This window comes from Aspergillus welwitschiae (genome assembly GCF_003344945.1).
Source record: "Aspergillus welwitschiae strain CBS 139.54b unplaced genomic scaffold BDQ94scaffold_47, whole genome shotgun sequence".
Classification (NCBI taxonomy): Eukaryota; Fungi; Ascomycota; class Eurotiomycetes; order Eurotiales; family Aspergillaceae; genus Aspergillus; species Aspergillus welwitschiae.
In genome coordinates, this window is record NW_020798741.1 from 149261 (window position 1) to 176361 (window position 27101).

The window sequence follows — 27101 nt, forward strand, 5'->3', positions numbered from 1 at the left end:
CCCTCGACGGCGGCTTGTCGCCGTCGCTCATCTGCTTCGCTCGTCGCTGCACACTCTTCTTTCTCTATTTGTCGCCTGCTTCTGTCGTCGCTCGCATCTTGTGCAGACCGTTGCGTCCAGTCTCTGAACCTCGCTGACCCAGTCTAGAACCCAATTTAGAATCCAACTGTATAACGTCACCGATCGCAAGTCTCTCCTTTTTCTTACTTCGACCTTCTCAACGCTCCTTCGCTCCTCTTTGTACCCTTATACCGGCCGTTCGTTTCTCCCTGAGATATCTCGACCCTCCCACTCCACCTGTACTACCATATCCATCAACCATATGAACCCGAGTTCGGACCGGCTAGGCTGCTATCTCTTCTCCTTTCACATCTGTTGCTGTCCCGAGACTTGACATTTTCGGAGTGGAGACCCCCTAGGTGATGGGTGTTTCAAATCCAACCGACACCATGGATGGCATCGAATGCTCCGCAATTTATATCGACCACCGCGTCCGATCAGAACGCTGGGTGTATCAAGGTACACCGGAGGCACCGGCAGGCGCGGAGTCGGATTCGGGAATAATTGAGGAACCAGAGTCGCTGTCGTCCGACGTCCAAGTTCTGTTAGGAGTTTGTAAACGCATCTATCTCTGTCAGGTCGGCACAGCTATCGCAAATAAGTTAGCAGAGATAAGCGACGGGGCTCAGAGTCGCTGCACACCTATTTTCGTTTTCTTCGATATCGATATACACGGCGAGGAGGCCGCTCTGCAGCGCCGCCGAGCAAGCCGTGGTTCGTGGCCGGATGTATCGCCTCCGTCGCCGGCTTCCCTGCGTCGCGGCTTTACATTCACCTCACAGTGGGAAGGGGCGTACGACCTGAAGTTGTTGTCGGGATTGTCCGCGGACATCCAGGTTCAAGATGGCCCCAATGTGATCGTTCCGGTCGCTGTTCTGCGCCCTCCCTTCGCCGACCCCACTAGCGCCTCCCCGGCCGACCAGCCCCGTATTCCGTCTTTCCCTGATCCCCAGCATATCTCCAAGTGCCTGGATGCCGGTGCCGTGGACGTGTTAGTAACTCCGCTGGATAGCTGTAGAGCTCAAGCTCTGGTTGTCCAGGCGTACCGGACTCGTAAAACGGCTCTCCGGGAACAGTCGCGCTTCCTCTCCCGAAAGAAACTGCGGAAGCATTCTTGGGTGGGCGTTAACGACGAGCAGCCTTATGCGTATCTTCGAGAAGCCATGGTCTCCAAGCTTATGCGAGGCATCTGCAATCCCGAAGAGGTTATCGAAGAGTTTCAGGACCGGGAACTGGACGTTCGTCCCGACCGTGCGGATTTTGTAAGAGAACACATTGCACAATGGGGTTTTACCGCCCATGAGTTTTCGGACGACGAATTGGTCTTGGCTGCATTCGAAATGCTGCAGCATGCTCTGCAGTACCCGGAACTGGAGCAGTGGCAGCTGACACCAGGTAAGTAAATTTGCCGCACATATCATTTTAGTCTAGGTCAACTGACGATTGAACTTCCTTTGCTAGGTGAACTCCGGACGTTTCTCCTGGCCTGTCGCGCCTCATATAATTCATTCGTCCTCTACCATAACTTCCGACACGCGATCGATGTGTTGCAGTCGGTTTTCTGCTTCCTGTTGCACATCGGCGCTCTTCCCCCCTATGGGCCCAATAGCCCGACGATTGACGACAAATGTCCGATGGCATCCCTCCTCACACCGTTCGATACCCTTACCCTTCTGATCTCCGCCATTGGCCATGATGTCGGCCATCCGGGCGTGAACAACTTTTTCCTAGTCAAGCTGAATGCCCCGCTGGCACAGCTATACAACGACAATTCAGTCCTGGAGGCATTCCACTGTGCTGCCTTTTCACAGATCCTGCGTCGCTACTGGCCGACCGCGTTCAAGGATCGACAACTTCGCAAGCTTCTGATCAGCTCCATCCTCGCTACCGACATGGGAGTGCACCAGAAATTCATGGAACGGCTAGGATCGCTCCAGGAGAAGTTCCACGAAAACAACCGGACCGTGGATGGGTGGAAGCCCCAGGACTTGGAGCTTTATAAGACACTGCTGTGTGGGCTGCTGATCAAGTGCGCTGATATCAGTAACGTGGCGCGCCCGTGGGATGTTGCGGAGAAGTGGACCCAGATCCTGCAGGAGGAATTCGCCAATCAGGGCGAGATGGAGAAGGAGGTTGGGATGGAGACTGCACTATTCGGCGGCCCACCGGAATTGGGGAATATTTACAAGCTTGCCACCGGCCAGATTGGATTCATGTCGATTTTCGCTCTGCCGCTGTTCGAGGGCGTCTCTGATATCCTGCCCGACCTGAAGTTCACGGTCGAGCACATCCGCAGCAATCAGTCCAAATGGCACTTCCTCGCCGACATGGAGAAGAACCGGCAAACCTTGCAGATTGATCTTCGCCCGGACGATCTGGTGTCGCCCCGCACTCAGAGTCCCATCCCGAGTTTGAGGGGCCTCCACGCGCCGCTAGCCATCAATAGTCCGAAAACGCCCATCAAACCAGCCCTTCCGACCAGTGAACCTGTGAGTCAGCGGTCAACTGCAGATGATTATTTTGGTACTGCTTCTACCCCGCTGGCCTCGGACGATTCTCCCAGCGACTACAATGAGAATACCATTAGCCCAGTTGTTTCGCCGGACACCCCGGGCCCGTCTATGGACATCACCGGGTGTTCGATGCCGTCGCCAGATGAGGCCGCCTCCCGGAGATCTTCGGGGGTCATCCCTGAGGGGCAGACCAACTCGCCTTCTGCCCGTCTGAGCGATAATATGGACGGCTGCTCCGACGCGATTCGTGCTTCGAGTGACCCCACTGTCCTGGCAGCTGTTCTCTTTGCCAATGGATCTGCTGCAGGCAACGGCGACACGTCGGGTCGCTCCAGCGCTCGTAACAGCTCCGTGGAAGGAAGACCGAGTAGCTCGCGACATGGGCCGCCCAGTGGTCGACGCCAGCACGCGAATACAGCCTCGTCGGGACGCACATCGGGGCCCTCGAATTCACAGCGGAACAGTTGCACTCGCACCCACAGCGTCAGCACCTACAGCAATAACATGACTCCGATCTCCCCGTCTACGAATGCCACTAGCTTCCTCAGCGTGGACAGCGACGAGAAGGGCTTCCCCCGCGAAAGCATCAGCCGGAGTGACGGCGAATGGGACCGGGCCAACACGCGACCGGCCACATCGAACCACCCATCGGTCAACGCTGCATACCCGAGCACCCGCCGGGCTTCCGATCCGCACAATTACGATGCTGCGAAGGTGACGTCGCCGGTGGGGTATGGAACGAGCAGCTCGGCACAATCCACGACGACGACTGGAAGCATGAAGCACGAGGGGCGTGGGCCCCGGTGGGACGAGCACGGGTCCAAGGAGCACGCACCTCCGCGCAAGTTGCCGAAGCGACGAAGCCGACTGCGGTTGGCGTTCTGGAAGCGGCGCACACATCACTCGCATCAGCACGAGCTGAGCGGAGAGACGTGATGGCACGGAAAGTTGATTGGATTTCAGTTTTCTCTTGTTTTCTCGGTTGGGATGATTCACGGTGTTCCTGGCAGGTTGGATTTTCGCGAGTGAGCAAAACGAGGGTTGGGATTACATGGGCACATATGAATGGGAAACATTCTGGTGACGACTCTGGATTTTATGATGGAATTGCATGATTTGACGACCGGCTCGGTGGATATAGCTATATCTGAGCTTTTTGACGATGATGCTCAGCCAGACATTGCCTGGTCTGGCTGGCATAGCACTTTACTTCTTCGATACTCTTCTTTCTTTCATTCTCTTCTTCCGATCTTTTTACATTTTTCACTTCACTTTATTCATTTTACACATTGACCATTTTCATTTTCATTTGTCACCATACAGAGGCGGACAGGACGGGGCAACTAGAGACGGGGCGTGGACTGGCGTTCTGGAGGTGGCTCAGGCAGGACTGTACTTGATATTTGTATGGGTTTTATATTTTTTTATCTTTCTAAATGGACTTGAGCATATATGCTTGTTTGCATTTACATGATTCTTCTATCATTGACGGAAGTAGACGGTCACTGACACTCCTCACACTTCTCTTCTCCTTTCGTAGCAGTAGCAGCACTAGTAGTAGACTCCTGCTCCTGACTCTTCCCCACGACCTTTTCATCCCCATCCCGACTCTGCACCGGCACATTCGCAGCCCTCAAAGCCCGATCCGTATGTCCCAAATCCCTACTCGGATCGACGACATTCCTCACCAGACTTTTCAGCACTTTGACTTCTACAGAAATAGCCAATTGCCCATTAGCCACCCACCCAATCCCATCTCTACCCATACAATAGAATTACAAAAAAGGAAAGATACATACCAGGAAACCCCCCATTCGTTTTCCTATCCCAGAGAATAGTCTCAGTGATATCAACATCCTCACCTGTACCTGTACCTGTACCTACCTCTTCCCCTTGCGTACCCGTCGAAGAAGTAGAAGAAGAGTGATACATCGTAACAGTAAACACACCCCCCGTAGCAGGAACGAGAGCTACTTCGCCGAGTTGGGTGCTGAATGTGGAGAGGAGTTCTTGGGCGAACTGTTCCATATATATTAATTAATCAATCAATCAATTTATATTAGTGTATATATATATATATATATATATATATATGTGCGTGTATGTGGATATGTATGTATGTATACGGATGGACATGTAAGGTACGCGGGGGGTGGGAAACTCACGTATGCAGCGCGCAGTAACCATTTACATTGGGTGCAGTATTTGATGGTGATGCGGGGGAGGTGGTTGTGCATATTTCCTTGTGGTGTTGTTGTTGTTGTGGTTGTGGTTGTGGCGGTGGTGGGTTGGGTGTGGGGTGGGAGGGGAGAGGTCATTTTCTTTTCTTTTCTCTCTCTCTTTTGTTTATATCTTTGGTGGTGGTGGTGGTGGTTGTGGTGAAGCTGAAGAGGGAACGGGGGAGTTAATTGTGTGAAGAAGAGGAGGGGGATGATTGGATGATGTCAGCGGGTGGGTAGGTGGTGGTGGTGGTGGGTTTTAACTACTTAAGTTAATAACTTGTCAACTATAGTAATGTCTAATGTACGGCCAGTGCAGGTGTCAATCTTAAAAAAAGTATTCTCCGAAGTCCGGGTCGTTGCATATGATCCATTCTGTGATCTGCATTTTCTTTCTGCACATCCTCTGGGTTGCTGCAATTACTATGTGGTATAAGTATGAGCAGTTGCTTCAACTATATTAACTAGCCCATCTATACTACAAACCGGGCGTCCGATTTTGTTTTCCCCATCCCGTTTCCAATATCACTGCTAAAACAAAGGAAAGATGTCCAATAAAATCACTAGAAGGGAAATGACTCCTGTCGAGCACTCTCTCACGCCCAACACAAAATGAGAAAGGAAAAAAAGTAAGGGAAAAAAGGTGTAACTGGAAGCCCACGGGGAGGCGTGTCGCGTTTCAAGGCGAAAAAACAGATCATGAACTGGTCCAATGGTGTGACCGCTCAGTCCCTCCCAGTTCATGCAGGTCCAGCGCGCTCCCTCGAGGGCCAGAGCCTCGCATCCGCTTCTCCGTGGCCAATTTTTTCTTTTCGTCGCTGACAATGCTCACCATTCGGAGCAACAAGGCGGATGGGCTGTCCATAGGTCCAAGGTATGGTGACAGAGAATTAGATATAGAAAGAAAAAGAAAGGGTCGAGAAGTTAAAAAAAAGAAGTGGTGAGAAATAGTAATTGTCATCGCAAGAGGGGATATAAAAGCGCCGACGGACTGACGGCGACCCTCAGTCCGTCCGATTCAAAAGACGTGGAAATGTCATGAAACCATTACATGACCGTGCAGCATCCTCCCTGCTGCTGAGGGGCGTATGGGTCCTCACGCTTGTCAACCTGCGCGACCGTCAGTAACCTGCCGTTATTCTTGCACAACCGAAAATGGCGGAGATGATGTCGCATACCTGACCCCATACGGATGGTACCATGAAATCGCGCGTGTTGTTGCAGTAGTTGATCAACCTGGATAAAACGCGACGGGGGGTAAGTATCACGCGGTGGCTGGACGGGAGGGGGCGGAGCACGACAGACAGCCGGGGAAACTTACGACAGAGCAGCCTCGGACACCTTGACACGAGGCCGATCGAGGTCCTCCTTCAACCGAGCATTGAGCTCGGTCAGACGACGGTACTTGAGATCGGCCACACTCTGCTTCTTGTTCTTGACATCACCACCCGATCGGAGCTCGTAGGCAGGCATTTTGACAACGGTCGGAACGGGACGAAAACGTGCGAAACCCGGGAAGTTAATCGATTTAAGTTGGAAACGTAAGCGCGATGATGAGATCGGGCGGCGGCGGCAGCAGTAGCAGCGGAAGTAGGAGAGACGTTGGGGGGGGGGAGGATGAGCTTGGTGGAGGAGGTGGAGAGGAAGCAATGTGATGTGTTGGATGGGAGGTGGTGGATTCAGCAGGATCGGTCGGGCGGCTCAGCTTAAGGTTCTTTTTTGCGCGTCGAGCCGGCAGGAAGTAAGGGGAAAAGCAAAGCCGGGCGGGAACGGCGGGCGGACGCGAAAAGGGAGGAGGTAGTGGTGGTGGGAGGAGGAACTTCGGGGATGGAGACGATTATGAGGGAGGGAGGGAAGAGGGAATGTAAGTGGGAACAGCGACCGGAGGAGGGAGGGAAATGAAGAAGAGAGAGAGGGGGGTCTCCGAGGAATTGATTTCTAAAGAATGAATGGAAGGGGGAAGGGAGGCTGAACTCGACTTCACGATATTGAACGTGAGTAAGAATCAGACAAAGGAAGTAAGAAGAAGAGGAAGAAGAAGAATTAGGGAGAGCAGGAAGAACCAGGAGGATTTGCTGGGCAAAAAGGAAAGCGAACGACTACTGCTGGACCGGAGGGAAAAAGGGAAAAAAGGGAAAAAAGAGGGGGGGGGGGAAGGAGGGAAAAGAGAGGGAAAATGGGAAGTTAGTTTAGTCTTAGTATTAGTTGAGTTTGGTTAGTAGTAGTTTGGGGGGGAGGAATTACTGGCAGTAGCAGTATAATTGGAGAAAGAGAGAGAGAGAGAGAGAGAGCGAGCGAGCGAGAGAAGAGGTGGTCTGTGAGTCGCAGGGGCAATCCGTTCATTTCCCATTGGAATCCATAATTCTTCTTCTTTCCCCCCCCTGAACTTAACTAGTCACTTTAGTTGGTAGCTGGATAACTAACTAACTGGATAGCTCGGATGCAGTCAGCACAAAAGGCTTTCTAACAGGCGTTTTTCCGTTTTGCGTCAAGGTTGCACCCTCCCTCATGCAGCTTTCTTTGCACCTCTGATTCTTATTATAGCCATGAATTGAATTGTTTGTTGTAGCATTATTTTATGGAGGAGGCTCATTAGCCTCACATGGATGGATCACTGCTTGATCCATACCATCCAATCCCTGAGCACTCTTTCCCCCCCATACTACTCCGTAGCTCCTAATTATACTCCCGCCCCCTTCTTCATCAGCAGCAGCAGCAGCAGCAGCAGCAGTACTCTCGTTTGCTATCGCAACCCTGTCAATCGTATGTTTTATTTCTATCTAGACACACTAGTCGATGGTTCAGAAGCTTGGACGCGTTCATAAACAACCTGTTCTTACTTCCTTCCAAGTGATCGTCTCAAACGGGCCAAACAGTGTCCCCCACTGCCGAGTTACGGAGGCGAGACGAGGGAGGAATGAGAATAGCTCCCCGAGGTGGCTGAGGAGCACAACCGCCATACCGCCACCCTCAAAATGGGGGATATCGACAGAATTAAAGGTATGCCTTCAATGGAATGGAAAGAAATATATGACTACTACGGTTCATTCCATGGGGCAACTCCGTGAATCCCAAGCCATAAACACGGGGATACCACGTGACCCGCATCGCTTAACCCAAAGTGGGAACGGCGGCGGCCGGAATTTTCGCGGTTCGCACAACGAGAGAGTCAGAGAGCGAGAAGAGAGAGTCGCCCTTGTCTGTCTTTCTCAACAAGATTGACTGCCTGACGTTCTCTTGTCTGGGTCTTTCTCGCCGACCGTCGCGTGGCAGCCTTTCTATCTTCAAGGCTCTTTTCGCCCTCGACTCCCCTGCTGCCCGCCCGTCGTTGTGCGATCCGACGTGCCTTTTCTTCCCTCTCGACCTTCTCCCAGTCGAAGGATAGCATCGTCGTCCTCATCCACCATATTGTGATCGCTTATCCCAACCCGCTATCTCGCCCACCATGCCGCCTCCGCCTCACATCAAGCCTGAAAATGTCCTCAAGGTACGCCAGCCCGGTTACTTCTTCCGAATACTATCTCGATTATAATGTCGAAGTGATGTGTCGTCGTGGGAATGGGATGGGAAACCATATGGTGATGGAAAATTCATGCTGACCGGTATTTTGTCCGCAGAGGGCTCAGGAACTCATCGCCGTGGGCCAGGCCCCCGCCGCCCTCAACGTCCTTCACGAACATGTCACCTCCAAGCGGACGCGCAGCAGCCCCATCGCCTCTCTGGAGCCGGTGATGCTCCTCTTCGTTGAGCTCTGTGTTGATCTTCGCAAGGGCAAGGCCGCCAAGGATGGTCTCTACCAGTACAAGAACATCGCCCAGAACACCAACGTCGGAACGATCGAGGTAGGAGAAATTTTTCTTTTACACACTACATCCCCCTTTCATGCTCCCCCGACCAACAGCATCTAACCCTGCACCGGTATAGGTTGTTCTCAAGAAGTTCATCGAACTCGCCGAGAAGAAGGTCACCGAGGCTCAGGCCAAGGCCGATGAGATTCAGTCTTCTCTCGAGTCCGCTGCCCCTTCGTCCAACGTGGACGATCTGGAAGCCATCGAGACCCCCGAGACCATCCTGCTCGCCACCGTCTCCGGTGAGCAGTCCCGCGACCGCACTGACCGTGCTGTTGTCACCCCTTGGCTCAAGTTCCTCTGGGAGACCTACCGCACCGTGCTCGAAATCCTCAAGAACAATGCCCGTCTTGAGGTTATGTACCAGACCACCGCCCTGCAGGCCTTCCAGTTCTGTCTCAAGTACACCCGCAAGACCGAGTTCCGCCGTCTGTGCGAGCTGCTCCGCAACCACGTCCAGAATGCCGCCAAGTACTCCGCTCAGATGCACGCCATCAACCTCAGCGACCCGGACACTCTCCAGCGCCACCTGGACACCCGTTTCCAGCAGCTGAACGTTGCCGTCGAGCTGGAGCTGTGGCAGGAGGCCTTCCGCAGCATTGAGGACATCCACACCCTCCTCAGCCTCAGCAAGCGCCCCGCCAAGAACGTCATGATGGCCAACTACTACGAGAAGCTGGCCCGTATCTTCCTGGTTAGCGAGAACTACCTCTTCCACGCCGCGGCCTTCAGCCGTTACTACAACCTCCTCCGCCAGTCCGCTGCCGCTCTGGCTGCTGGCCAGGGCACCAAGAAGGAGAACCCCTCCGTCACCGAGGCCGACATGACCAAGGCCGCCTCCTTCGTCCTGCTGTCCGCCCTGTCCATCCCCGTCATCAGCACTTCTCGCTCCCGCGGTGCCCTGGTCGATGTGGATGAGGTCCGCAAGAACAAGAACACCCGTCTCACCAACCTGTTGGGTATGGCCTCTCCCCCCACTCGTGCTGTGCTGTTCAAGGATGCCCTGAACAAGGGTCTGCTCAAGCGCGCCCGCCCCGAGATCCGTGACCTCTACAACATCCTGGAGGTGGACTTCCACCCCCTGTCCATCTGCAAGAAGATCACCCCCATCCTCAAGCAGATCGGTGCCGACCCCGAGATGGAAAAGTACGTCCTGCCTCTGCAGCAGGTCATCCTGACCCGTCTCTTCCAGCAGCTGTCTCAGGTCTACGAGTCCGTCGAGCTCAAGTTCGTCTACGAGCTGGCTCAGTTCCCCGACCCCTTCCAGATCACCCCCTCCATGATCGAGAAGTTCATCATGAACGGTTGCAAGAAGGGCGATCTCGCCATCCGCGTCGACCACATCTCCGGTGTCCTCACCTTCGACACCGACGTCTTCTCCTCGGCCAAGGCTCTGCACCCCGGCAGCGCCGCCGGCTCCGCCGAGAGCGAGGTTGGCTCCGTCCAGCGCCTGCAGAACACCCCCGCTGAGATTGCCCGCCTGCAGCTCACCCGCCTGGCCAAGACCCTGCATGTGACCTGCATGTACGTCGACCCCTCGTACAACGAGGCCCGCCTGCAGGCCAAGCGTGCCGCCCTTGCTCGCGCCGAGGCTGGTGCCGCCAAGGAGCACGAGGAGACTCTGGCTCGCCGCGTCATCATCGAGAAGAAGAAGGAGGCTGCTACCGATGCTCTGCAGCGCAAGCAGCGCGAGGAGGAGACTCGCAAGCGCATCCGCACCCAGCAGCTTCAGGAAGCCGAGAAGCAGCGTCTGTTGGATGAGCACCGCGAGCGTGAGAAGAAGCGCATCAAGGATGAGCAGGATCGCATCCGCCAGCAGGAGCTGAAGAAGCAGCTGGAGGAGCTTAAGACTGGCGTCAAGGGCATTGATATCAGCGAGCTTGACCTGAACGAGCTGGATGCCAACCGCCTCCGTGCCATGAAGCTGGCTCAGCTGGAGAAGGAGAAGAACGAGCTCAACGACCGCATCCGCACCACCGCCAAGCGCATTGACCACCTGGAGCGTGCCTTCCGTCGTGAGGAACTGAAGCACATCCCCGAGGACTATGAGAAGCAGAAGCAGCACGACATGGAGATCTACGAGGCCACCAAGGCCGAGGCCCTCAAGGAGGCCGAGGACAAGCACAAGGAGGCCGTTGCCCTCAAGCACCGTCTCAGCCGCCTGGTACCCCAGTTCAACAGCTTCCGCAAGGAGGTGTCGGAGAAGCGCCACGAGGAGTTCGAGAAGCGCCGCAAGGCTGCTGAGCGCGACTTCGAGGCCAAGAAGAAGCAGCGTATCAAGGAGGTCCAGGAGCGCAGACGCCGTGAGCGGGCCGAGCGTGAGGAGGAAGAGCGCCGCCGCAAGGAAGAGGAGGAGCGCATCCGTCGCGAGGAAGAGGAGAGAACCGCCAAGGAGGAGGAGCGCCGCCGCGTCCTGGCTGAGGAGAAGGCCAAGCGTGAGGAGGAGAGAAAGTCAGTAGTCCCCCATTCCATCTCAACCATCACTCAATCCGCGCAAAACCACTGGTTGCTAACCCGCCTTACAGGAGACTCGATGAACTTGCTGCCAAGCAGAAGCAGCGTGAAGAGGAAGCCGAAGCTCGCCGTGCCGCTCGCCGGACCGGTGGTGCTGAGCCCGAGGCAGCTCCTGAGCGTGCTGCTCCTACTGAACGCACTGCTCCTCGTCTCAACCTGGCTCCCCGCACCGGTGGTGCTGGTCCCAGCTGGAGAGAGCGTCAGGCTGCCAAGGAGGCTGCTGGTGGCACTCCTGCTGCTCCTGCTGCTGCTGCTCCCGAGCCTGCCCGCGAGGAGCCCGCTCCTGTGCGCAGAACTGGTGGCTACGTGCCTCCTCACCTGCGCTCGGGTGCCAGTGCTACCCCTGCTGCCCCTGCTCCTGCTCCTTCCACGGAGCGCTACGTTCCCCGTGCCATGCGCGAGGCCGGCTCTTCCCAGCCCCCCTCCCGCACGCAGACCCCCGGCTCCAGCTCCGACAAGCCCGAGGAGTCCAAGCCTGCCGCTGGCAAGTGGGTGCCCAGATGGAAGCAGCAGCAGGGTGGCCAGTAAAACGCATGATGACATGAAAAAGTTCTTGGGATGTTTGATGAAAGGGCGCGTGATTTGAGTCAACCTTCCTCTTTTCTCTTTTTTCTCTCTCTCTTTCATCCTTGTGGTATAACACACAACTCTCATCCACCTTCAAACACTTTTCCGCCCCGCCTCCCCATCTTCATGTTCGCATAGTACCTTTTTCCTCCTTAGCCTCAAACCCGGTACGATTTTTTTTCTTTTCTTCTTCCTCCAACCAGTTCCTACTACGTCTTTTAGTTGTTTTAGTCGATGAGGTATGAACCTTTGTGAGGAGAGAGACAGAGAAAGACATCGGGGGTTTTTTTACCATGAGGTTGTAGTTAAAGCTCTTTGCCTCCTCCCCCACTGCTTGATTTTAAATTTCTTTTTCTGGGCATGCCATGTCAATTGATTGATTGATTTGTTCTTACATTACCCGATCTCATGGTTTCCTTACCAAATGCATAGTATTTTCTTTCGTTCTTTACGTTGATATTTTGAATTGTAGTGTGAGCATCACTACACAGTAACCACATTACACAATAAGTAAATAGAGTATGATCGTCATGAAAACCACTGGCGATTCGTTTCAAAACCCACTAAGTGCATAGTAGTCAGTAGCTACTTCATACTACCTACATACCTATTGTCTATAAACCCTTTTCTCCCGCACCCCCAAAAGAATAGTGCCCTCTCCACCCTGCTTCCATTTCTTACCATACCTGAATACAGAGTTATACCTCTAATTACTAATCCCCAGACTGGCAGTGCCGTTCGTTGCTATAGTTTCCTCAGTTCAGTGTGACCATCTACATTTTTCTTTTCTTTCTTATTCCCCCCCAATGCTCTAGCTTGATTCTAATACAAGAAATAGGTCGGTAGGTAGGTAGACAGGGAAATGGTATCTTGTCTTGTCATCAATACCTGAAACAGACTGTGCAACTGGTGAAACTGTACCTGTGACAGATTACTCGGGGATTTGTTAGGGGTTTGGTAACACTAATTGGTACGCAGACCAGAGTATGTAAAAGGGAAAGGTGAAGATGTATCAGTCAATCTTCAAGGATCTATGAAGTTCGCTTGGAAATTATGATAACGTTTGATAAGAAAGATACCAGGGATGTGGGGAATTTAATTGTATGTACTTCTATGGTTTCAAATTGGAAAAATGGAGGTTTGGATGTGCGGGTCATGAGATATTATCGATGAGAGATTTTGGCACTCAATATGATCATGCTTTGCTTGGACTCGATGGAATGAAGTTCTGGAATATGTAGGTGGGTGAACATGAACAGGATGAACCCAGATGAAATAATCTATATACTAGAAAGGAAAATTGCAAAAGGGGGTATGGCCGCTATCTCTGGCAGTAGTACTCGAGACATTATATCTGGGATGTCAAGGGCAACAAAAAGGAAAAAGACAAAAAGAAATTTATCCCATGAGAAGAAAGAAACTGGTAGCATCCGTCCTTGTCTATATCCATTATCCCTCCCCCTTTACCTTTAGGAAATAGTCATCTCAAGCAGCAGCCACTTCGGCTCCAGCAGCTGCTCCAAAGAGCTTCTCACGCCATTCACCGCACACCGCCTCGAAGCCACTGACTACGTCTCCGCAGACTCGGCCGGCTTCGCGATCCCGAAGTCGGCGGTCCCAGTCGCCTCGTTCGATCCACCGAGTCCCCTCTTCAACACCTTCTTCCTCGCGGCGGAGGTCGGCTACGAGTTCGCGAGCAGACCGGAGTCGTCGTGATGCAGTGGACGTTAGCTGCCGCGACTCATACAACGTATCGCTCAGGCCTCGGAGCGACAGGGTGATGTCGGATGTCTGCGACACAAGGGTCTGCAGCGAGACAAGAGGGTTCAGGGCCGGTGACTGGGAGGGGGTAGTGGGTCTCGAGGAGTGACGTGGCTGTTCCGGGAAAGGATAGGGGAGGTTAGGCAGGAGTTCTTCGTCGATGAGAGGAATGAGCGCGTCTATAGCGTCTGAGGAAAGGAGCGGAAATGGCGAGAAAAGGAGAGGGTGGGTGAGGGTCTGAAGTGCCCGCGTCTGATGGGTAAGATGTGAGGTGATGGATGAGTGTGCGGTGATGAGTCTGAATGTAAAGAAAGATGTGTTAGCCAGCTATGATTCCGAGCAGACAGAACAGCCTGCCAAGTCACAGACCACAACAGATCCACCTACCTCATCGCGTTATTTTCAATCCCACTCTGCCCGCCAAGATCCCGGAGAGCTTCCACCGCCCGTTGAATAACGAAGTCATTCTCGCTGCCATTGTTCTCTAATCCGCGACGAGCCAGACTCTCAATCTCCGCCATTTGCATCTCTAGGCTAGGCGGCATATCCGCTTCCTCGAAATCCGAATCATTCCCATAATCGGAGCCATCATATTGCGACTCGTGTCGCCGGTGGCGATGGGCACCATTACGGGTCTTGGGCCTCGGAGGCTGCAGAGAAGAATTCCGTTCCGACGAGTAGCCCGATGAGGGTGTGCGGGCCCCGGTGCCCATGCGGTGGTATGCATCTTCATCGTCACTGCGGTCCACGTACTGTGCGTCAGGGGCCCCAGTATCCTGGCCCGACGTGTATCCGTAACCACCTTCCTCCTCCTCCCATGCATCTGCAAGCTCATCTGCCAAGTTTCCTAGTCCGCCGCCTTCGTTGCCTGCACCGCCGAAGTCGCCCGACATTCTATGGGAGCCATTGAATGATTGAGTGTGGTGAGGGCGGACATCCACCGGAGAAGAGGGGATGGATGAACGAGGCGTATGAGGCGACCGAGGCGACCGGTAGGAGAAGCCGTTGGGAGCGTAGGTGCCAGGAGAAATGGGGTCGATGTCGATGTTGGAGGAGCGACTCCGAGTATGGCGGTGAGATATAGTCAGGGGAGGTGGGATGGACGGCATGTTGCAGGATTAAAGGAGGGGAAAGGAGAAAGACGAGGATGCGGTGTGCTCGTTTGAGAGTCAAGGGGATAGTTTGACGGAAAGACTTCGACGGTCTAAACAAGCGAAACAGGGGGTGGTTTGTTGTAGATTCTTTGCAAGTCGTTAAGTGGCTGCCGCGAAGTAAATAACGAACAGGGGAACGGAAATCAATGGTGGATCGCCGACCGCATCACCAGGATGCTTTTCCACGCAGTCAGTTCTAAAGGACGGGGAGAAAGGAGGAAAAGGTAAAGGAACGAAGAATCGAGACCGGCTATCCCGAGAACGAAAGAGTCGAAAAAGAAATAGAGAATGAGCCGGAGAGAGAAAGAGAGAGACAGAGAGAGAGAGAGAGAAAATAGCAGAGACAACCAACAATAATAATAATGAGGGGGGCACAGAAGGAGAGGGAGAAAGAAGCCCGACCCTCAAAAAGATCTCCTCCCCGTGACCGCCCAAGCCCCGATTGACTCGCCGATCAACTCCCCAAATTGCTTCATCTTCCCCTCCATTTATTAGACTATCTTCTTGAAAACCACCGCTCACTTCTCCCGCAAAAACACCCACACCCACAATGAGCTCCATCCGGCGCATGTCCCCAACGGACCTCCTGTCCCTCAACCTCACCAACCTCGACCCATTGACCGAAAACTACGATCTCGGATTCTACCTCAATTACCTTATGCGATGGCCGTCCCTCTTTAGCAGCATTCAAGATCGCCAGGAAGGCATCGTGGGTTACAGTGAGTTCTTTCCAACCACACCCTGAACAACACATGATATGGACCCTCCGTATTGCAAGGATCACGACTAATACGAATACTCAGTCATGGGCAAGCTTGAAGAACAACCCGCCTCGATGCGCCATTCCGAACACTACACGCCCTGGCACGGCCACATTACCGTTTTAACCGTTGCGCCCGCATGGCGCCGTCTCGGCCACGCGCGTCGTCTTACCGAACGTCTGGAACAAGGCTCCGATATCAACGATGCCTGGTTTGTCGATCTCTATGTGCGAGCGGGAAATAAAGTTGCCGTGGGGATGTATAAGGGCATGGGGTGAGTTTATACCCTCTTTTCTACTTTTTCTTTCTTGAGCTTCCCCTGTCCAAGATTGCTTTTGTTCTCTTTTCTATGGTTCTCCACATAGAGATGATGATGGTGCTAATAGGGGTGTTTCACGCAGATACTCTGTCTTCCGCCGAGTAGTAAATTACTACAGCGACGACCCAACAGGCTTTTCGGATTCAGGTGAAGATGCCTTTGATATGCGCAAGCCATGCAGTCGCGATAAAAAACTTCAGCATATTCGGGACAATGGGGAGGAGTTCTTGGTGGATCCGATTCATGTTTCGTAGGGGAGTTTCTCTCTCTACGCTTCGCTTGGGGAGTGATGATGGATGGATCGGACGGGTCTAGGTATATATACATATGATGGAAGTGAGGACGGCAACAAAGGTTGAGGAATTATATAAGAGAAAAATGGCTTGTCGGTCGGTTGTTTCGAGCATTTGGTGTTTGGGCGTTTCCATTACTATTATTTCTACTATGCTGGGTTGATGAACGGACGTATCATGCCATGTCGTGCTATGCATGTTGAGGGGGACTAGGGTGACGGCGTGAATAGATTTCTTATGAGAATTGTAGTCACTAAAACCAAACTGGCTTGAGATGGTATCCATGCTGTCAAATACTTTCAATCAATATATATGGATCGTAATACATTAAGCAATATGTTCTAGTCTAGTCTTGAATCTTATCTATCGTATCAAAACATCAAACTTTTATCATCCCAGAAAAAGAAAAACCGGTTCTCCCATGATGCATGATGCAAATGCAATGCTTGAATGGAATATGCAATCCTTTTGGGTCATCAGGTATTAAGGTATCGGTCCTCATCGAGGCGCGTCGATGTGGTCGCGGCGTAGTTGAAGAGGGAATAGGAGTAGTGTGTTGTCAGATCGCGCTCACACACGCGCGGCAAGTCTCATACCCGAGCGAGAGAATCTCAGCGCGGCAAAGACGGAGGCAGACGTAATGAGACAGCAGGCTGTGAAGAGCTGCACTCCAAGGTAGCTGCCCGAGTTGCTCAGGATGGCTCCGCCGATAGGTGTACCGATCAGCAATCCGACAGAGGTGATTGCGAACACCATGCCAAGACGAGTTCCCAGGTCCCGTATGTCCTTGGTCAAAGTCACCATCACGACCGGCGGAAGTGACACGAAACCGCCGGAGCAGAGACCATACAGCACGGAAAGAACAATGATGCCCGGGGCATTGTGGACTCCGATCCAAGCAAAGGCGAGGATGGCGGTAGCGGTGGCTGCGGGAGTGAGGACGTTCAAGGGACCCGTGTGGTCGGCGATGAAATTCGGACAGATACGTCCAACGGTGGACCCCGCATTCAGCATGGAGAGCAGGTAGAATCCGAGGGTGGAACCGACAATTCCGGTATCGATGGCGTAGGATTGGATGTAGAAAAGGAAGTTGTAGAATCCAAGGAAACCCAAGAACATGCCAATGCAAAACATCACGAAATGCGGCTCCTTGAAGGCAGCCAACTGGACCAGCTTGCGCTTCTCTGTCGGCTGGAAGCGCATACGCATGATGCTGTATGAAATGCAACAGGTCCCGAAACAGAGGAAGCCGATAGCTCGAGTCGCCCAAGGAAAGCCCACCTTGTGCTGCAACTGGTCAAACATGATCGGGTAGATCACACCTCCGATACTGCTGCCCGAAGCGGCAAGACCATTGGCCAGGCCGCGTCTCTTCTTGAAGTACTGGGGCAGAATGGCGACGGATGGAACGAACAGGCATCCGGCAGCCAGGCCAATACAGATACCCTGGGCCAGGATCAGCTGCCAGAACTTGGTAGCAAGACTGGTCATCATCAACCCAAAGGGAAGCATAATGCTTCCAAACGTGAGCAGAGCACGGAAGTAGCCTGCATCGAAGAGAGGTCCTGTTACCACACCAAAAAGCATGAGTAGGAAAGCCTGGAGTGAGCCAATCCAGGCGATGTTGGACGATGACATGTTCGACAACAAATTCTGTTCATAATACGTTTGGAAAGCACCCCAGGTGTTAATGACACCCCTGGCCGTCATTCTTCGTCAGTTGATGCCCTACATGAGACTTGAGTATAGGGCCACACATACCATGAGTTGAAGAAAAGAAAGAAAGAGCCTAGCACTTGGATCCATGACTTGAAGCCGGTATCAAATGTCGGTTCTTCTAAGGGTTTCTCATCTGACGGAGTAGGAAGCTCATGGACATCGCCATTGTTGTTGGCAGCGAGGGATCCCGCAACAGCCTTCTCGTCGTAATCAGCATTGGTTCCCATTTTCCACCCCGATAATAAGCGATCAGACGGACCGTCTGGTGGAGTGGACGATAAAGGTAAGGGTTGGAGGGCGAAACAGACAGCGGATCAGATAATCCCCGTGGTAGTCGACGTGAATGCAGCCCAAACAACACTCACAGAGAACTTGAATTACCACGTAAGATGAATTCCTCAGGACCGGGGGACTAGGAGCAAGGAGGAGGTCGAGCCCAGGTGGAGGTCAGGCTCACACTATATACTGTGATTAGAAATGAATCATAGCGGCACACAGTAAAAATTTATTAAGGTAGTGCCTCCAAGCCCCGGCTAAGACTAAGCTTGGGAGCTAGAAAAGCAGACTCAACCAAGACTGAGTAGGGGGGTCCACTCCCAGGTGGCCATTCATGTTGACTGATCCCCTGGGAGTGGGAATGGAGACAGTCAAGTGAACCAGGCTCTGGCTGATGCCCCATTGTGGGAAGAGAGCCTACTGGACCAGCAACGAGCGGGTTCCGGGTAAGCGATGGAGTCACTTGCCGAGGGACGGAGCCACAGAGCCCTTTCTTTCCCCAGGAACATGTCTTGATGTGTTGTCGGGGAGTTGGAGAAGTGAGAACACGAGCATGAGAAATTGGGGAAAGCAAAGGGACGCCCTGCGCTTCACAACTACGGTTATTGCAGGTATGCTCTGCATAAGCACGATTGGAGGATGACTGCAGATAGTGGGCTTTTAGTGTGACAGCGTGCCGATTTATCCAGGCGGAGGGCCGAACTGCATATCACTTCTTTTTAGTCCATCCTGTACCTGGTCCGTTGACCTGCTCATTCTTGGCGAATGCGACGCTGGTTCGAATTCCTGAAACACGAATATATCACATCCTCCAGGCTTGACAGGTCAAGGGTCGGTCTGTCCATCTCTAGCCCAGTTATCCTTGAAGAACAGTCAGTGTATCTGGCGATAGAGAACATAATGATAGCAATGCCTACTGCGCACTGGACTGGCCCATCGAGAAGTATCAGCAGCAACAAGGAGGATGCTTGATTTGAGACCCTCGAGGCGCTTACTCGTAAGCTAGAAAATGCGGGATTGAAATACCTCGGAGTTATCGGTCTTCGTTCCGGGTCTGGGTCCCGAAACAAGACGGCGTCGTCGCCGATGAAGATCGGCTGGCAGAAAAAAAAAGGTGAGCAAACCACGGATCGGTGAGCACTTGCGGATCTGCTTGATACGTAGACCGAATATAACCTGTGACTGCGCAAGTGAAAGTGGCTGACCGACTCGAGAAAGCATGAGAAGAAATCATACCAGTCTATCCATGCCTTGAAACCGAGCAGAAGAGAGAAGTTGTGTTGCTCAATAATGGGCTGACCACATGCCGCCAATCACGGGATGTCATCTTGCATTAGTGCTTTTCGTGCAGTTCGGCAATGCGAGACAAGCCACGACGTTCGAACTGTGCTCTCCGACTCGGCTGTTTCAGCCGATTCACTGGCGGTCAGAGAAGCGCGGACCGAAGTCCGTACAGACAATGTCTATCAAGCAAGCCATCTACTCGTCCCATTTATACTCCGAATGAGGCATTTGTGTCGCCTAGATCAACTTACCGATGACTCTTAACAAGTATTCATGAGCAACACATTGGGCTAAGCATCTCTCTTATGATGCCTACTTGTTCTGTGGAGGTTTTCAAGAGCAGGGATGTCGAAGCACTTAACAAGTCAAACGACTTTATGACGTGGTCAATAAGAATGAAGCGCATACAGGATAGGCCATCATGTCCTACAAGGACCCGTCGCAGCCTGATGCGAGCATCTGGAGCATGTCATATCTCACAGAGGAATGCTCGCGAGACAACTTATCTACCGGGAATGTGGGAACGGTGCCATGTGAGGAGTTGACGCCATACTTGCAGTTGCATCAGAGCCCCAAAGCATCCATCTGCAACAGTGCCAAACACAAAGTACCTTTTCTGTTACCTCCTTCATCTCCAATTTGGAGTCACCATCCCAATCAGGACATGAAAACAGACCCGTCGATGTTGATTCTACATCCGAGTCCACCTCTGTGGAGCGCTCTGTCTGGCTCACATGTGAAGACGTCGTTTGCTTCCAAAGCAGTAGATTGCGAACAAAAGGCCTAGACTGTGCCAAACGAAAGCATGTCAACATCAAACTTTTTTAAATTTTACTAATATATAGACTGCAGTGCGTTATTCTTTTGAGTTTTCTTTGTCTTCCCAGTGTCCCAGTGGCTGCCTAGGCCAGTATGGCCCGCTACCCTACTCCGAAACTCCAAACGCTATGCTGCCCAGAGGGAAAGATCCTTAGACCAAACACATACACAATAAAGTAAGAAGAAGCCATTTGGCAAAATACAACCACCTATGTCGTCTCCGCGTCTAGAGTAATTCTTCGCAAGTCCAGTCCTCGTACCTGTACCACAGAAATAGTGATTAGATCGAATACGTCAAATCGTTAAACCCACATGGAGAAGGTCCGCTTACCATCCGTCGGGAAGATATCTCCGCACAATCAGTGGGATCTTCTTCTGGTTCAACTCCTTGATGGCGATCTGTAGAGGATCCGTCTCGCCCTCAAGATCGACGAGCACCGGGGCGTTCATACTAAAAACATGGTCAGCATCCGATTGCGCTCCTCAGCCCATGCTTGATGCTGCATCGATTGCCGAGACGAACCTGATCTGCAGCGCCCGAGTACCCAGGACACGCGCGCGCTCGTACTTGGTCATGTATGGAGTTGTCTGGCGCTGGTCGTTCGGGACCTTCTTCTCCCGTGTCTGTTCCATGACCTTGCCCGCATACCCCGCATTCGGGTCGCCTGAAGCGACAATGTGGTTTCCGTTGACAGCAGGCGCGTATGAGCCTTCGCCATATTCATCAGCTCCTCCTTCTGCGACGTCGACATCCTCGGGGTTTAAGAAGTCCTCGGGCTCGTTGTCATCGTACTCCTGCTCCGGCTCGTAGTCGTAACTATAAGACAATCCTAGTCAGAACATCGGAATTTCCACCTAGCAAGAATGATGGCCATCGATATGTAACGCAGACGCGCAGCATTGACCTGCGCAAGCTCAAGCTCTCATGGGGTACCGGTCTCTTACGTTTCCTCAGCGTCGTGGTCTCCGTAGTCAGACATGGTGGCGGATTAAGTTGAACAGAATTGGGATGAAACACCAATCGAATAAGACAGCAATGAAGACAATGGCAGCACCGCGACCGGGCCGGGTTGGGGACGAGACGATAAACTGTTGCGACGGGCTTTTCTTCCTCGTGAAGAAATCGAAGTCGCGACTCTCAGAATCCGGAAAAAGTTCCTGTCGCTCGTCCGGCGCTAGTCTTCTTTGGGTGCCGCTGTTCACCGCCTCGGCAAAATTTCTGGATGTCGTCGTGCAGCCATCACTTTTTCCTTCATTCTTCTTTCCTTCCTGTCGCTAGTCCAGTGCTCATTAGTCAGGCTTGGATGGTCTGAAGGACCGCGGAGCTATGGCTCAGAAGCGAAAAGCCTCGGGGGACCTCCCCAACCCGAAGCGGGTACAAAGCCGGACAACGCTGGACGATGTCGGTAAGATATGCCTAGAGACCGAGTCTAGATTCCGGCTGATACTAAATGTCTTTCATATACTCCAGACCCAATATATGAAGAAAAGCACTCCGACCCCGAGTATGAATTTTCGGATGACTCCAGTGTCGCTAGCGGTAGTCTTCATGAGACTCCAGCTACTCCGATGTCCACTATCTCCGCTAGATATCCTTCAGAGCTGAAAACTCACCGCTGCCCTTTCGACGGTTGCACGAAGGCCTTCAACCGTCCAGCACGACTACAGGAACACCTGCGCTCACACAACAATGAACGACTATTCCGTTGTACCCACGACGATTGCGATAAGACGTTTCTCCGAGCATCGCATCTGAGCCATCACATCAAGAGCGCCCATACCGGAATCAGAGATTACGTATGCGACCGTCCGGGATGTGGGAAGAGCTTTGTAACTGGCTCACGGCTTCGTCGACATATAGCTGCTCATGATGGAAGAGACAAGTACCGCTGCACAGAGTTTCCGCCCTGTGATGAGACCTTCCGAAAACACTCGACGCTCCAAAAACACATCATGAGCGTGCATTTGAAACAGAAACCCTTCTCTTGCCCGCACATCGACGCAACTACCGGCCAGAAATGTCCAATGGCATTTGATACCGCAGGACACCTTCGAGCTCATGAGAGTCGCATCCACACCGAGAAACGATTCACCTGCACGGAGTGTACTCAGCAGGCCGAGCAGGCCAACCCATCATCATCCGAGACTCCCGCTCTCACTACAGTAACATTCCCGACTTACGCCCTCCTCCAAGCTCACATCCGAACTGTCCACCCCCCACAATGTCCCAATTGCAACCTGACCTGTTCCACGGCCCGAGAGCTCCGCCGTCATCTGGAGGTCAGCCACGGTAACGTGAGTCTGGAAGAGCGAAAAGTCTTCCCCTGCACCATACCAGGTTGCGATAGCAGCTTCACCAAGAAGGGAAACCTAACTGTGCACATCCGCACCGTCCACCAAGGCGAGAAGCGCTTCGTCTGCGGCGAGACCGACCTTTCCATGTCCAAGCGAGTCGTCGGCTGGACGGGAGCCGACGGCTGCGGAAAACGCTACGGGAGTAAACTCGCCCTGGAGGAGCACATTCGCACCGCGCACCTCGGCTTTCCCAACGCCAAAGCTGAGCGTCGACAGCGTCTTGGTTTGAACAAGACACCGAACCCTCAGCAAACCGCTCCTTCCGCATTGGCCGCTCTCACAGGTGAGGGTTATGCTGAAGAAACTGGCCGACAGATCACCTGCTTCATCGAAGGCTGTCCGCACCGGTTCCACCGGAATTACGATCTGTGGGTCCATATGGGGAGTAAGCACGGATGCACCGAGGACGAGATTCGCGATATGTTCATGCAGCGCGCGCTATTGGCGGACAGCAATGAGCCCGTTACCGGCGATATGTTTGGTATCTATGGACTCGAGTTCGATAACGATGACTCCTCCGCCCCATATGAACCGTATATCATACATGCAGATTCAAAAGCTGGTCTATATACGATGGGCAGTGGTGGTGACCCCACAAATAATGAAAACAACCCCGGCGACTTCCCCAGCAACTTTGCTGATGCCATGATTCAAGATGTCGATGTCGATGTTTCTTCTTCTTCTAAGATACCCAGTGCTGATGATATGGCGATGATTGATCCTTTGTTGGCGTATAATATGGCGGATTCATAGGGGCATTCTTTTTTTCTTACTACCATATCCGGTCTACCTACGTTTGTTTTGTCACAATTTCGGGCTACATAACATTACTTCACGAGCAGAAGATACGTAAAATAAATATAATGAATCATCTCTAGTGTCTATTTTTGGTTTTCACTCTCTCCCTTTTGATTCCTACCCTTCTCTCTATCCATGGTTTTGTCTCGAATGATCGAGCCTCTAGCTAGGTAGTGCCTCTAGATGAGTTAAATGCGAACTGCAACAGGTTTCCCACACCATCAGGCCCCAAGATGCGCTGCACCAGTTTCCACATGCATAATAGACAAGGGAAAAATGTGGATAGGGGAATACATCAGTAAGTCATTTTCACATCCCATGCAATATGCAATATCATCAGTGTCGTCAGCCTCATGTATAGTCAACCCGCCAGCCGTCCGGCTGGCGAAGCGGCATCAAGTCGAGAGAGGAGATTTTCAAATAGAGAGCCAAGCAAAAAAAAAAAAAAAAAAAAAAAAAAAAAAAAAAAAAAAAAAAAAAAAAAAAAAAAAAAAAAAAAAAAAAAAAATGAGTAGTCAGTAGTATACACAACAATGCATGCAGGCACCTTGGCCAGCAAGGGTAATGAATGAATGAGTCAAAGTAATACAATCACGAACGAGAACAATAAAGGGGCGGGTCCCAAACGATGTCATCAGACCCTTTTCACAAATGTTGCACGGTTGCCGCGGCGATCTCCCTAGGAGGTGAAAAAAGAGGGTTGCCCTATAGATAGTAAAGTCAGCTTACGGTTGCACATACAGAAGGTGGGTGATGTGAAGTGAGCTTGAATCAGGAAAAACGTCAACAAATGAGCTATAGGGATGAACCACTGTGAGGTGAGGTGAGATGACTTTGCTTTTTTGTCATTTTGCCTAATACATAAAGTGGGAAAGAAAGGAGATGGGATAGCGAGTTTGCATCTTCTTCATCGATCCTGGATTGGCCCCTGTTTCGACGATAACGTCAGCTTCTCCGGCCCACGGTCTTCGCCTACTGCTCTTGACTGCCAGAGTTAGAGCAATTTGGCAATGACATGGGCGTACGGTAAGTGTCATAGTGTCGAAACTGGTGCACCCTGGAGATTGGGTTGGCTATTGTAGGAAATGAGAGGAATCCATAACAACTGATGGGGTTTTGTGGGTTTTCTGAAGCATGGCTCGCGTTTGCCAATCAATGGACTGAACTTTGATTACCATACCTTCTTCTTGCTTTCGACAGAGTGGAGAGATTTTCTTTTGAGTTTCAATTCTCATGTGAGATCGATCAGAGACGTTCGTAAAGTATGTTGTTCAGATCGCAGCTGACATATGGGTGAGGGTGTTCTGATATGGCTCGTAAATCCTGAAAGCCCAAGATGTTTAGTCACCAAGGACAGACTGAGACGTATTCGATCTGATCAAGAAAATCAGGCTGCATCTCTTGAGAGGGCGTAGCCGGTTCAGGTTCCTCAGGAATCGGAGAAGGAGATTTCACAGGAAGCTGGGAAGACGCAATGTTAGCAAAGGAATGCAAAGTGACCTAACTAAAGGAATTTCCTTGACTTGCCGGATCCTTCTGGGGCCACTTCTCCGTGTTGGTTCTCTTCCACAGCACAAGCCTTCTCGATCATCTTCGCCTTCTTGCGAAACGAGCATTTGGGAGGCGTAGCAGTTAGCTTTATATCCCTGGCCGTGTTGATGCGAAGCAATGAAAGGGTCTTTGTTAGGTCCTTCTCCAGGTTTTTGTCTGAATCAACTACGTCTTCGAAGTAACCACGATTGGTATTTTCGTCGGACTGCTTGAATGGGACAGGAGTGGACGGCGTGGACTTGATTCCGGCAATGGAGACTCTTGTCTGGGCCAGATGCCGCAGAAATCGGATATATGGCTCGTTTGCCGTTGGGGAGGGCTTATGAGTCGTGAAAAGTCGAGCGACATCACAGAACAGATGCACAGCTGGGAGGCCTCTCGCCAAACCCAGCCAAAGTGCAGTCTTGAGTAAAAGATCGAAGGCTCCGTTCTCATGCTCGAACTCCCATCTTACCAAGTCGCCTACCTGAGCTATCTCTGCGGACAAGCGTGGCGGCGCAAGTCCCTGGGGTGGGAGCCAGCCCCATGCACGGGCTTTGTCCGGCTTGTGTGCGCAGGTATAGGCCTTGTAAGCGTGAAAGAAAGAAGTGAGTACGATGGCAGAGTCCATATAGCCTTCCCAAGAAAGTGAGGCCTTGCATGCGTCAATCCGAAGTTGTTTGATACTCAGCAGAGCGGTGCGTTCTGTGGACACGGGAAGAGGATTGTAGATTTTTCCTATGCTACATTAGACTGATGGGTTTTCACAGGTTCAACTTGGGATTGTCACTCACTGTCCTCCGTGTCCAGTTTCATCGCAACCATGACATCGCTTTTGAACAATTCGATGACCCTGATAGATGCTTCAAGCTGCTCACGAGCTTTGCTAGGACTTGCACGCCGAGAGTTGAGCCAGAACACCGGCTTATCAGATTCCTTGCGCAGGAATGCTAACATCTTCCTCAAGATCTCAATCTCAGCCCCGAAATACGTCTCATCGGTTATGTTCGTTTCTTGACGTTCGGTGTCGATCTTGTTGAGAACCTGCGGATATCGTTTCAAAAGCCATTCCTCTAGTTTCATCTGGGTAGCGTGCATCTTGTCATCACTTTCGAACAGCATGCTCAGAAGATGCTCGTAGGAACCTGGGAATATATCTTTGAGGATACCGGGGAGCGAGTTAGAGACCTCATCGACGAAAGTTCCAGGATCAAAACCTCTGGTAAATTCTATCATCAGTTGGTCAAGCCTCTCATTCTCAGCCTCGATAATCTCCTCAGCTTTCTCTTCCACCATCGCACAGGTGTCCGTAGGCTCATCAAGTATGATGTCGATCGGCTCGGCGACCATCTCCTGAATCGGTGCAGGGACGACCGGAGAAGAGCAGATGAGATCCATGGCGACAGTCCGATCAAGGCATACCAAATTTTGACCTTATATTCGACGTTGTTTAGGTTTGAGATTGAAAGGGAATATGAAAGGGAGGAAGAATAACACACCAAGAGACTACCTGTTATTGTCGAAGGCACTGCGGATATTCCAATCCTTTGACAGTCTGCCCCGCAGACCGGGGTGTGCTTTCTAAAAGTGTTCACACACTTCAGGTATGCTTGGGGGAGAGGGAGATGACTTGATGATATGAAGACGCGATTAGGGAATCTCGAAAAGTTGGTTTTGGAAGGATTCAACAAAGGAAGCGAAAGGAGATTCGAGTAGCAAGTATACAAGCGAACACAAGGTGAAGAGGAGCAGAAGCAAGTCCTGACACGCGCAGTGAATGAAAGGCCCAGTGAAAACCAGAGAGTTGCATTGACGGTAGGGAAAGACACACTCTGCCCATCACTTAGTCCCACTAATGCCAGCAATATAAATGGATGTACCAGGACTCTTTTGCCTTGGTTAGTACCAGCGTCAGCTTACCCATAAGGTGAGAATACCATAGCCATAGGATGCCATGAAGGACTGGCAGAGATATTCAAGTCCTTTCCTTCATTTTCAGGTGTGTCATCTTAGATAACACTCCAGTATACCTTCTCTTGGGAAAATCGCAGATGAGATAAGTATTTGCAGACGGCTATACGATGCTAAAGAACGGTATTGATGTAAGTTGAGCAAAGCGAGACCTGTCGGACTCCCACGAACCTCACTGTCCAGACTGGTCAGTGGAGTTAGTACTTACGACTGAGACCCTACGATTTATGCCGAGTATCCTCCATATCACGGGATATCCCTGATAAGTGCATCCACAACTAGGTTCGAGCAGGGAAGCTTGTACGAATCCACATGAACATGAAGAGTGACAACACAATCG

At 51.9% G+C, this 27101-nt stretch overlaps 10 protein-coding genes across 10 annotated transcripts; 4 read left to right on the forward strand and 6 right to left on the reverse strand.

Annotated features, from left to right (window-relative positions):
• The first annotated feature begins 264 nt into the window (after positions 1-264).
• On the forward strand, positions 265-3759 carry pdeB (3',5'-cyclic-nucleotide phosphodiesterase PDE2). Its single transcript, XM_026777002.1, has 2 exons — positions 265-1455; positions 1522-3759. The coding sequence occupies exons 1-2, from the start codon at positions 423-425 to the stop codon at positions 3507-3509; spliced, it is 3021 nt and encodes a 1006-aa protein (XP_026621277.1). The 5' UTR covers positions 265-422; the 3' UTR covers positions 3510-3759.
• A 367-nt stretch (positions 3760-4126) lies between these two features.
• On the reverse strand, positions 4127-4943 carry BDQ94DRAFT_99915 (SelT/SelW/SelH family protein). The gene is made up of 3 exons (XM_026777003.1): positions 4739-4943; positions 4373-4592; positions 4127-4256 (listed from the first exon to the last, which is right to left on the reverse strand). Exons 1-3 carry the CDS (start codon positions 4889-4891, stop codon positions 4207-4209), a joined length of 423 nt encoding a protein of 140 aa, XP_026621278.1. The 5' UTR covers positions 4892-4943; the 3' UTR covers positions 4127-4206.
• A 740-nt stretch (positions 4944-5683) lies between these two features.
• On the reverse strand, positions 5684-6539 carry BDQ94DRAFT_99933 (guanine nucleotide-binding protein subunit gamma). The gene is made up of 3 exons (XM_026777004.1): positions 6114-6539; positions 5971-6028; positions 5684-5902 (listed from the first exon to the last, which is right to left on the reverse strand). The coding sequence occupies exons 1-3, from the start codon at positions 6263-6265 to the stop codon at positions 5840-5842; spliced, it is 273 nt and encodes a 90-aa protein (XP_026621279.1). The 5' UTR covers positions 6266-6539; the 3' UTR covers positions 5684-5839.
• Positions 6540-7950: 1411 nt separating this feature from the next.
• tif32 (putative eukaryotic translation initiation factor 3 subunit EifCa) lies at positions 7951-12280 on the forward strand. Its single transcript, XM_026767965.1, has 4 exons — positions 7951-8279; positions 8410-8634; positions 8717-11091; positions 11166-12280. Exons 1-4 carry the CDS (start codon positions 8238-8240, stop codon positions 11680-11682), a joined length of 3159 nt encoding a protein of 1052 aa, XP_026621280.1. The 5' UTR covers positions 7951-8237; the 3' UTR covers positions 11683-12280.
• Positions 12281-12931: 651 nt separating this feature from the next.
• On the reverse strand, positions 12932-15018 carry BDQ94DRAFT_152416 (uncharacterized protein). Its single transcript, XM_026767966.1, has 2 exons — positions 13870-15018; positions 12932-13780 (listed from the first exon to the last, which is right to left on the reverse strand). The coding sequence occupies exons 1-2, from the start codon at positions 14589-14591 to the stop codon at positions 13207-13209; spliced, it is 1296 nt and encodes a 431-aa protein (XP_026621281.1). The 5' UTR covers positions 14592-15018; the 3' UTR covers positions 12932-13206.
• A 24-nt stretch (positions 15019-15042) lies between these two features.
• Positions 15043-15999, forward strand: BDQ94DRAFT_99982 (peptide alpha-N-acetyltransferase complex B subunit NAT3). The gene is made up of 3 exons (XM_026777005.1): positions 15043-15355; positions 15440-15671; positions 15799-15999. Exons 1-3 carry the CDS (start codon positions 15187-15189, stop codon positions 15968-15970), a joined length of 573 nt encoding a protein of 190 aa, XP_026621282.1. The 5' UTR covers positions 15043-15186; the 3' UTR covers positions 15971-15999.
• A 580-nt stretch (positions 16000-16579) lies between these two features.
• On the reverse strand, positions 16580-17955 carry BDQ94DRAFT_162963 (MCT family MFS transporter; the record flags this gene model as incomplete). The annotated part of the gene is made up of 2 exons (XM_026769642.1): positions 16580-17708; positions 17771-17955. 2 exons carry the CDS (start codon positions 17953-17955, stop codon positions 16580-16582), a joined length of 1314 nt encoding a protein of 437 aa, XP_026621283.1.
• A 2139-nt stretch (positions 17956-20094) lies between these two features.
• BDQ94DRAFT_152421 (DNA-directed RNA polymerase core subunit RPO26) lies at positions 20095-21214 on the reverse strand. The gene is made up of 4 exons (XM_026767967.1): positions 21053-21214; positions 20631-20924; positions 20439-20558; positions 20095-20367 (listed from the first exon to the last, which is right to left on the reverse strand). The coding sequence occupies exons 1-4, from the start codon at positions 21085-21087 to the stop codon at positions 20334-20336; spliced, it is 483 nt and encodes a 160-aa protein (XP_026621284.1). The 5' UTR covers positions 21088-21214; the 3' UTR covers positions 20095-20333.
• Positions 21215-21390: 176 nt separating this feature from the next.
• On the forward strand, positions 21391-23334 carry BDQ94DRAFT_100014 (C2H2-type zinc finger protein). Its single transcript, XM_026763322.1, has 2 exons — positions 21391-21513; positions 21579-23334. Exons 1-2 carry the CDS (start codon positions 21435-21437, stop codon positions 23213-23215), a joined length of 1716 nt encoding a protein of 571 aa, XP_026621285.1. The 5' UTR covers positions 21391-21434; the 3' UTR covers positions 23216-23334.
• A 1377-nt stretch (positions 23335-24711) lies between these two features.
• Positions 24712-26188, reverse strand: BDQ94DRAFT_174915 (uncharacterized protein; the record flags this gene model as incomplete). Its single annotated transcript, XM_026772421.1, has 3 exons — positions 24712-24721; positions 24784-25528; positions 25585-26188. The coding sequence occupies 3 exons, from the start codon at positions 26186-26188 to the stop codon at positions 24712-24714; spliced, it is 1359 nt and encodes a 452-aa protein (XP_026621286.1).
• Positions 26189-27101: the final 913 nt, after the last annotated feature.

Coding starts and splice junctions, on each gene's coding strand:
- pdeB (XM_026777002.1), top strand. CDS start 423: ATGGGTGTTTCAAATCCAACCGACACCATGGATGGCATCGAATGCTCC. Junction 1,456..1,521: donor GCAGTGGCAGCTGACACCAG/GTAAGTAAATTT, acceptor TTCCTTTGCTAG/GTGAACTCCGGACGTTTCTC.
- BDQ94DRAFT_99915 (XM_026777003.1), bottom strand. CDS start 4,891: ATGACCTCTCCCCTCCCACCCCACACCCAACCCACCACCGCCACAACC. Junction 4,593..4,738: donor GGTTACTGCGCGCTGCATAC/GTGAGTTTCCCA, acceptor TATATGGAACAG/TTCGCCCAAGAACTCCTCTC. Junction 4,257..4,372: donor AACGAATGGGGGGTTTCCTG/GTATGTATCTTT, acceptor AAGTCTGGTGAG/GAATGTCGTCGATCCGAGTA.
- BDQ94DRAFT_99933 (XM_026777004.1), bottom strand. CDS start 6,265: ATGCCTGCCTACGAGCTCCGATCGGGTGGTGATGTCAAGAACAAGAAG. Junction 6,029..6,113: donor GTGTCCGAGGCTGCTCTGTC/GTAAGTTTCCCC, acceptor CGTTTTATCCAG/GTTGATCAACTACTGCAACA. Junction 5,903..5,970: donor TACCATCCGTATGGGGTCAG/GTATGCGACATC, acceptor ACGGTCGCGCAG/GTTGACAAGCGTGAGGACCC.
- tif32 (XM_026767965.1), top strand. CDS start 8,238: ATGCCGCCTCCGCCTCACATCAAGCCTGAAAATGTCCTCAAG. Junction 8,280..8,409: donor AGCCTGAAAATGTCCTCAAG/GTACGCCAGCCC, acceptor TTTTGTCCGCAG/AGGGCTCAGGAACTCATCGC. Junction 11,092..11,165: donor AAGCGTGAGGAGGAGAGAAA/GTCAGTAGTCCC, acceptor CCCGCCTTACAG/GAGACTCGATGAACTTGCTG.
- BDQ94DRAFT_152416 (XM_026767966.1), bottom strand. CDS start 14,591: ATGCCGTCCATCCCACCTCCCCTGACTATATCTCACCGCCATACTCGG. Junction 13,781..13,869: donor ATTGAAAATAACGCGATGAG/GTAGGTGGATCT, acceptor CTTTACATTCAG/ACTCATCACCGCACACTCAT.
- BDQ94DRAFT_99982 (XM_026777005.1), top strand. CDS start 15,187: ATGAGCTCCATCCGGCGCATGTCCCCAACGGACCTCCTGTCCCTCAAC. Junction 15,356..15,439: donor GGAAGGCATCGTGGGTTACA/GTGAGTTCTTTC, acceptor ACGAATACTCAG/TCATGGGCAAGCTTGAAGAA. Junction 15,672..15,798: donor GGGATGTATAAGGGCATGGG/GTGAGTTTATAC, acceptor TGTTTCACGCAG/ATACTCTGTCTTCCGCCGAG.
- BDQ94DRAFT_152421 (XM_026767967.1), bottom strand. CDS start 21,087: ATGTCTGACTACGGAGACCACGACGCTGAGGAAAC. Junction 20,925..21,052: donor GACCACGACGCTGAGGAAAC/GTAAGAGACCGG, acceptor ATTGTCTTATAG/TTACGACTACGAGCCGGAGC. Junction 20,368..20,438: donor AGATATCTTCCCGACGGATG/GTAAGCGGACCT, acceptor TCTGTGGTACAG/GTACGAGGACTGGACTTGCG.
- BDQ94DRAFT_100014 (XM_026763322.1), top strand. CDS start 21,435: ATGGCTCAGAAGCGAAAAGCCTCGGGGGACCTCCCCAACCCGAAGCGG. Junction 21,514..21,578: donor GACAACGCTGGACGATGTCG/GTAAGATATGCC, acceptor CATATACTCCAG/ACCCAATATATGAAGAAAAG.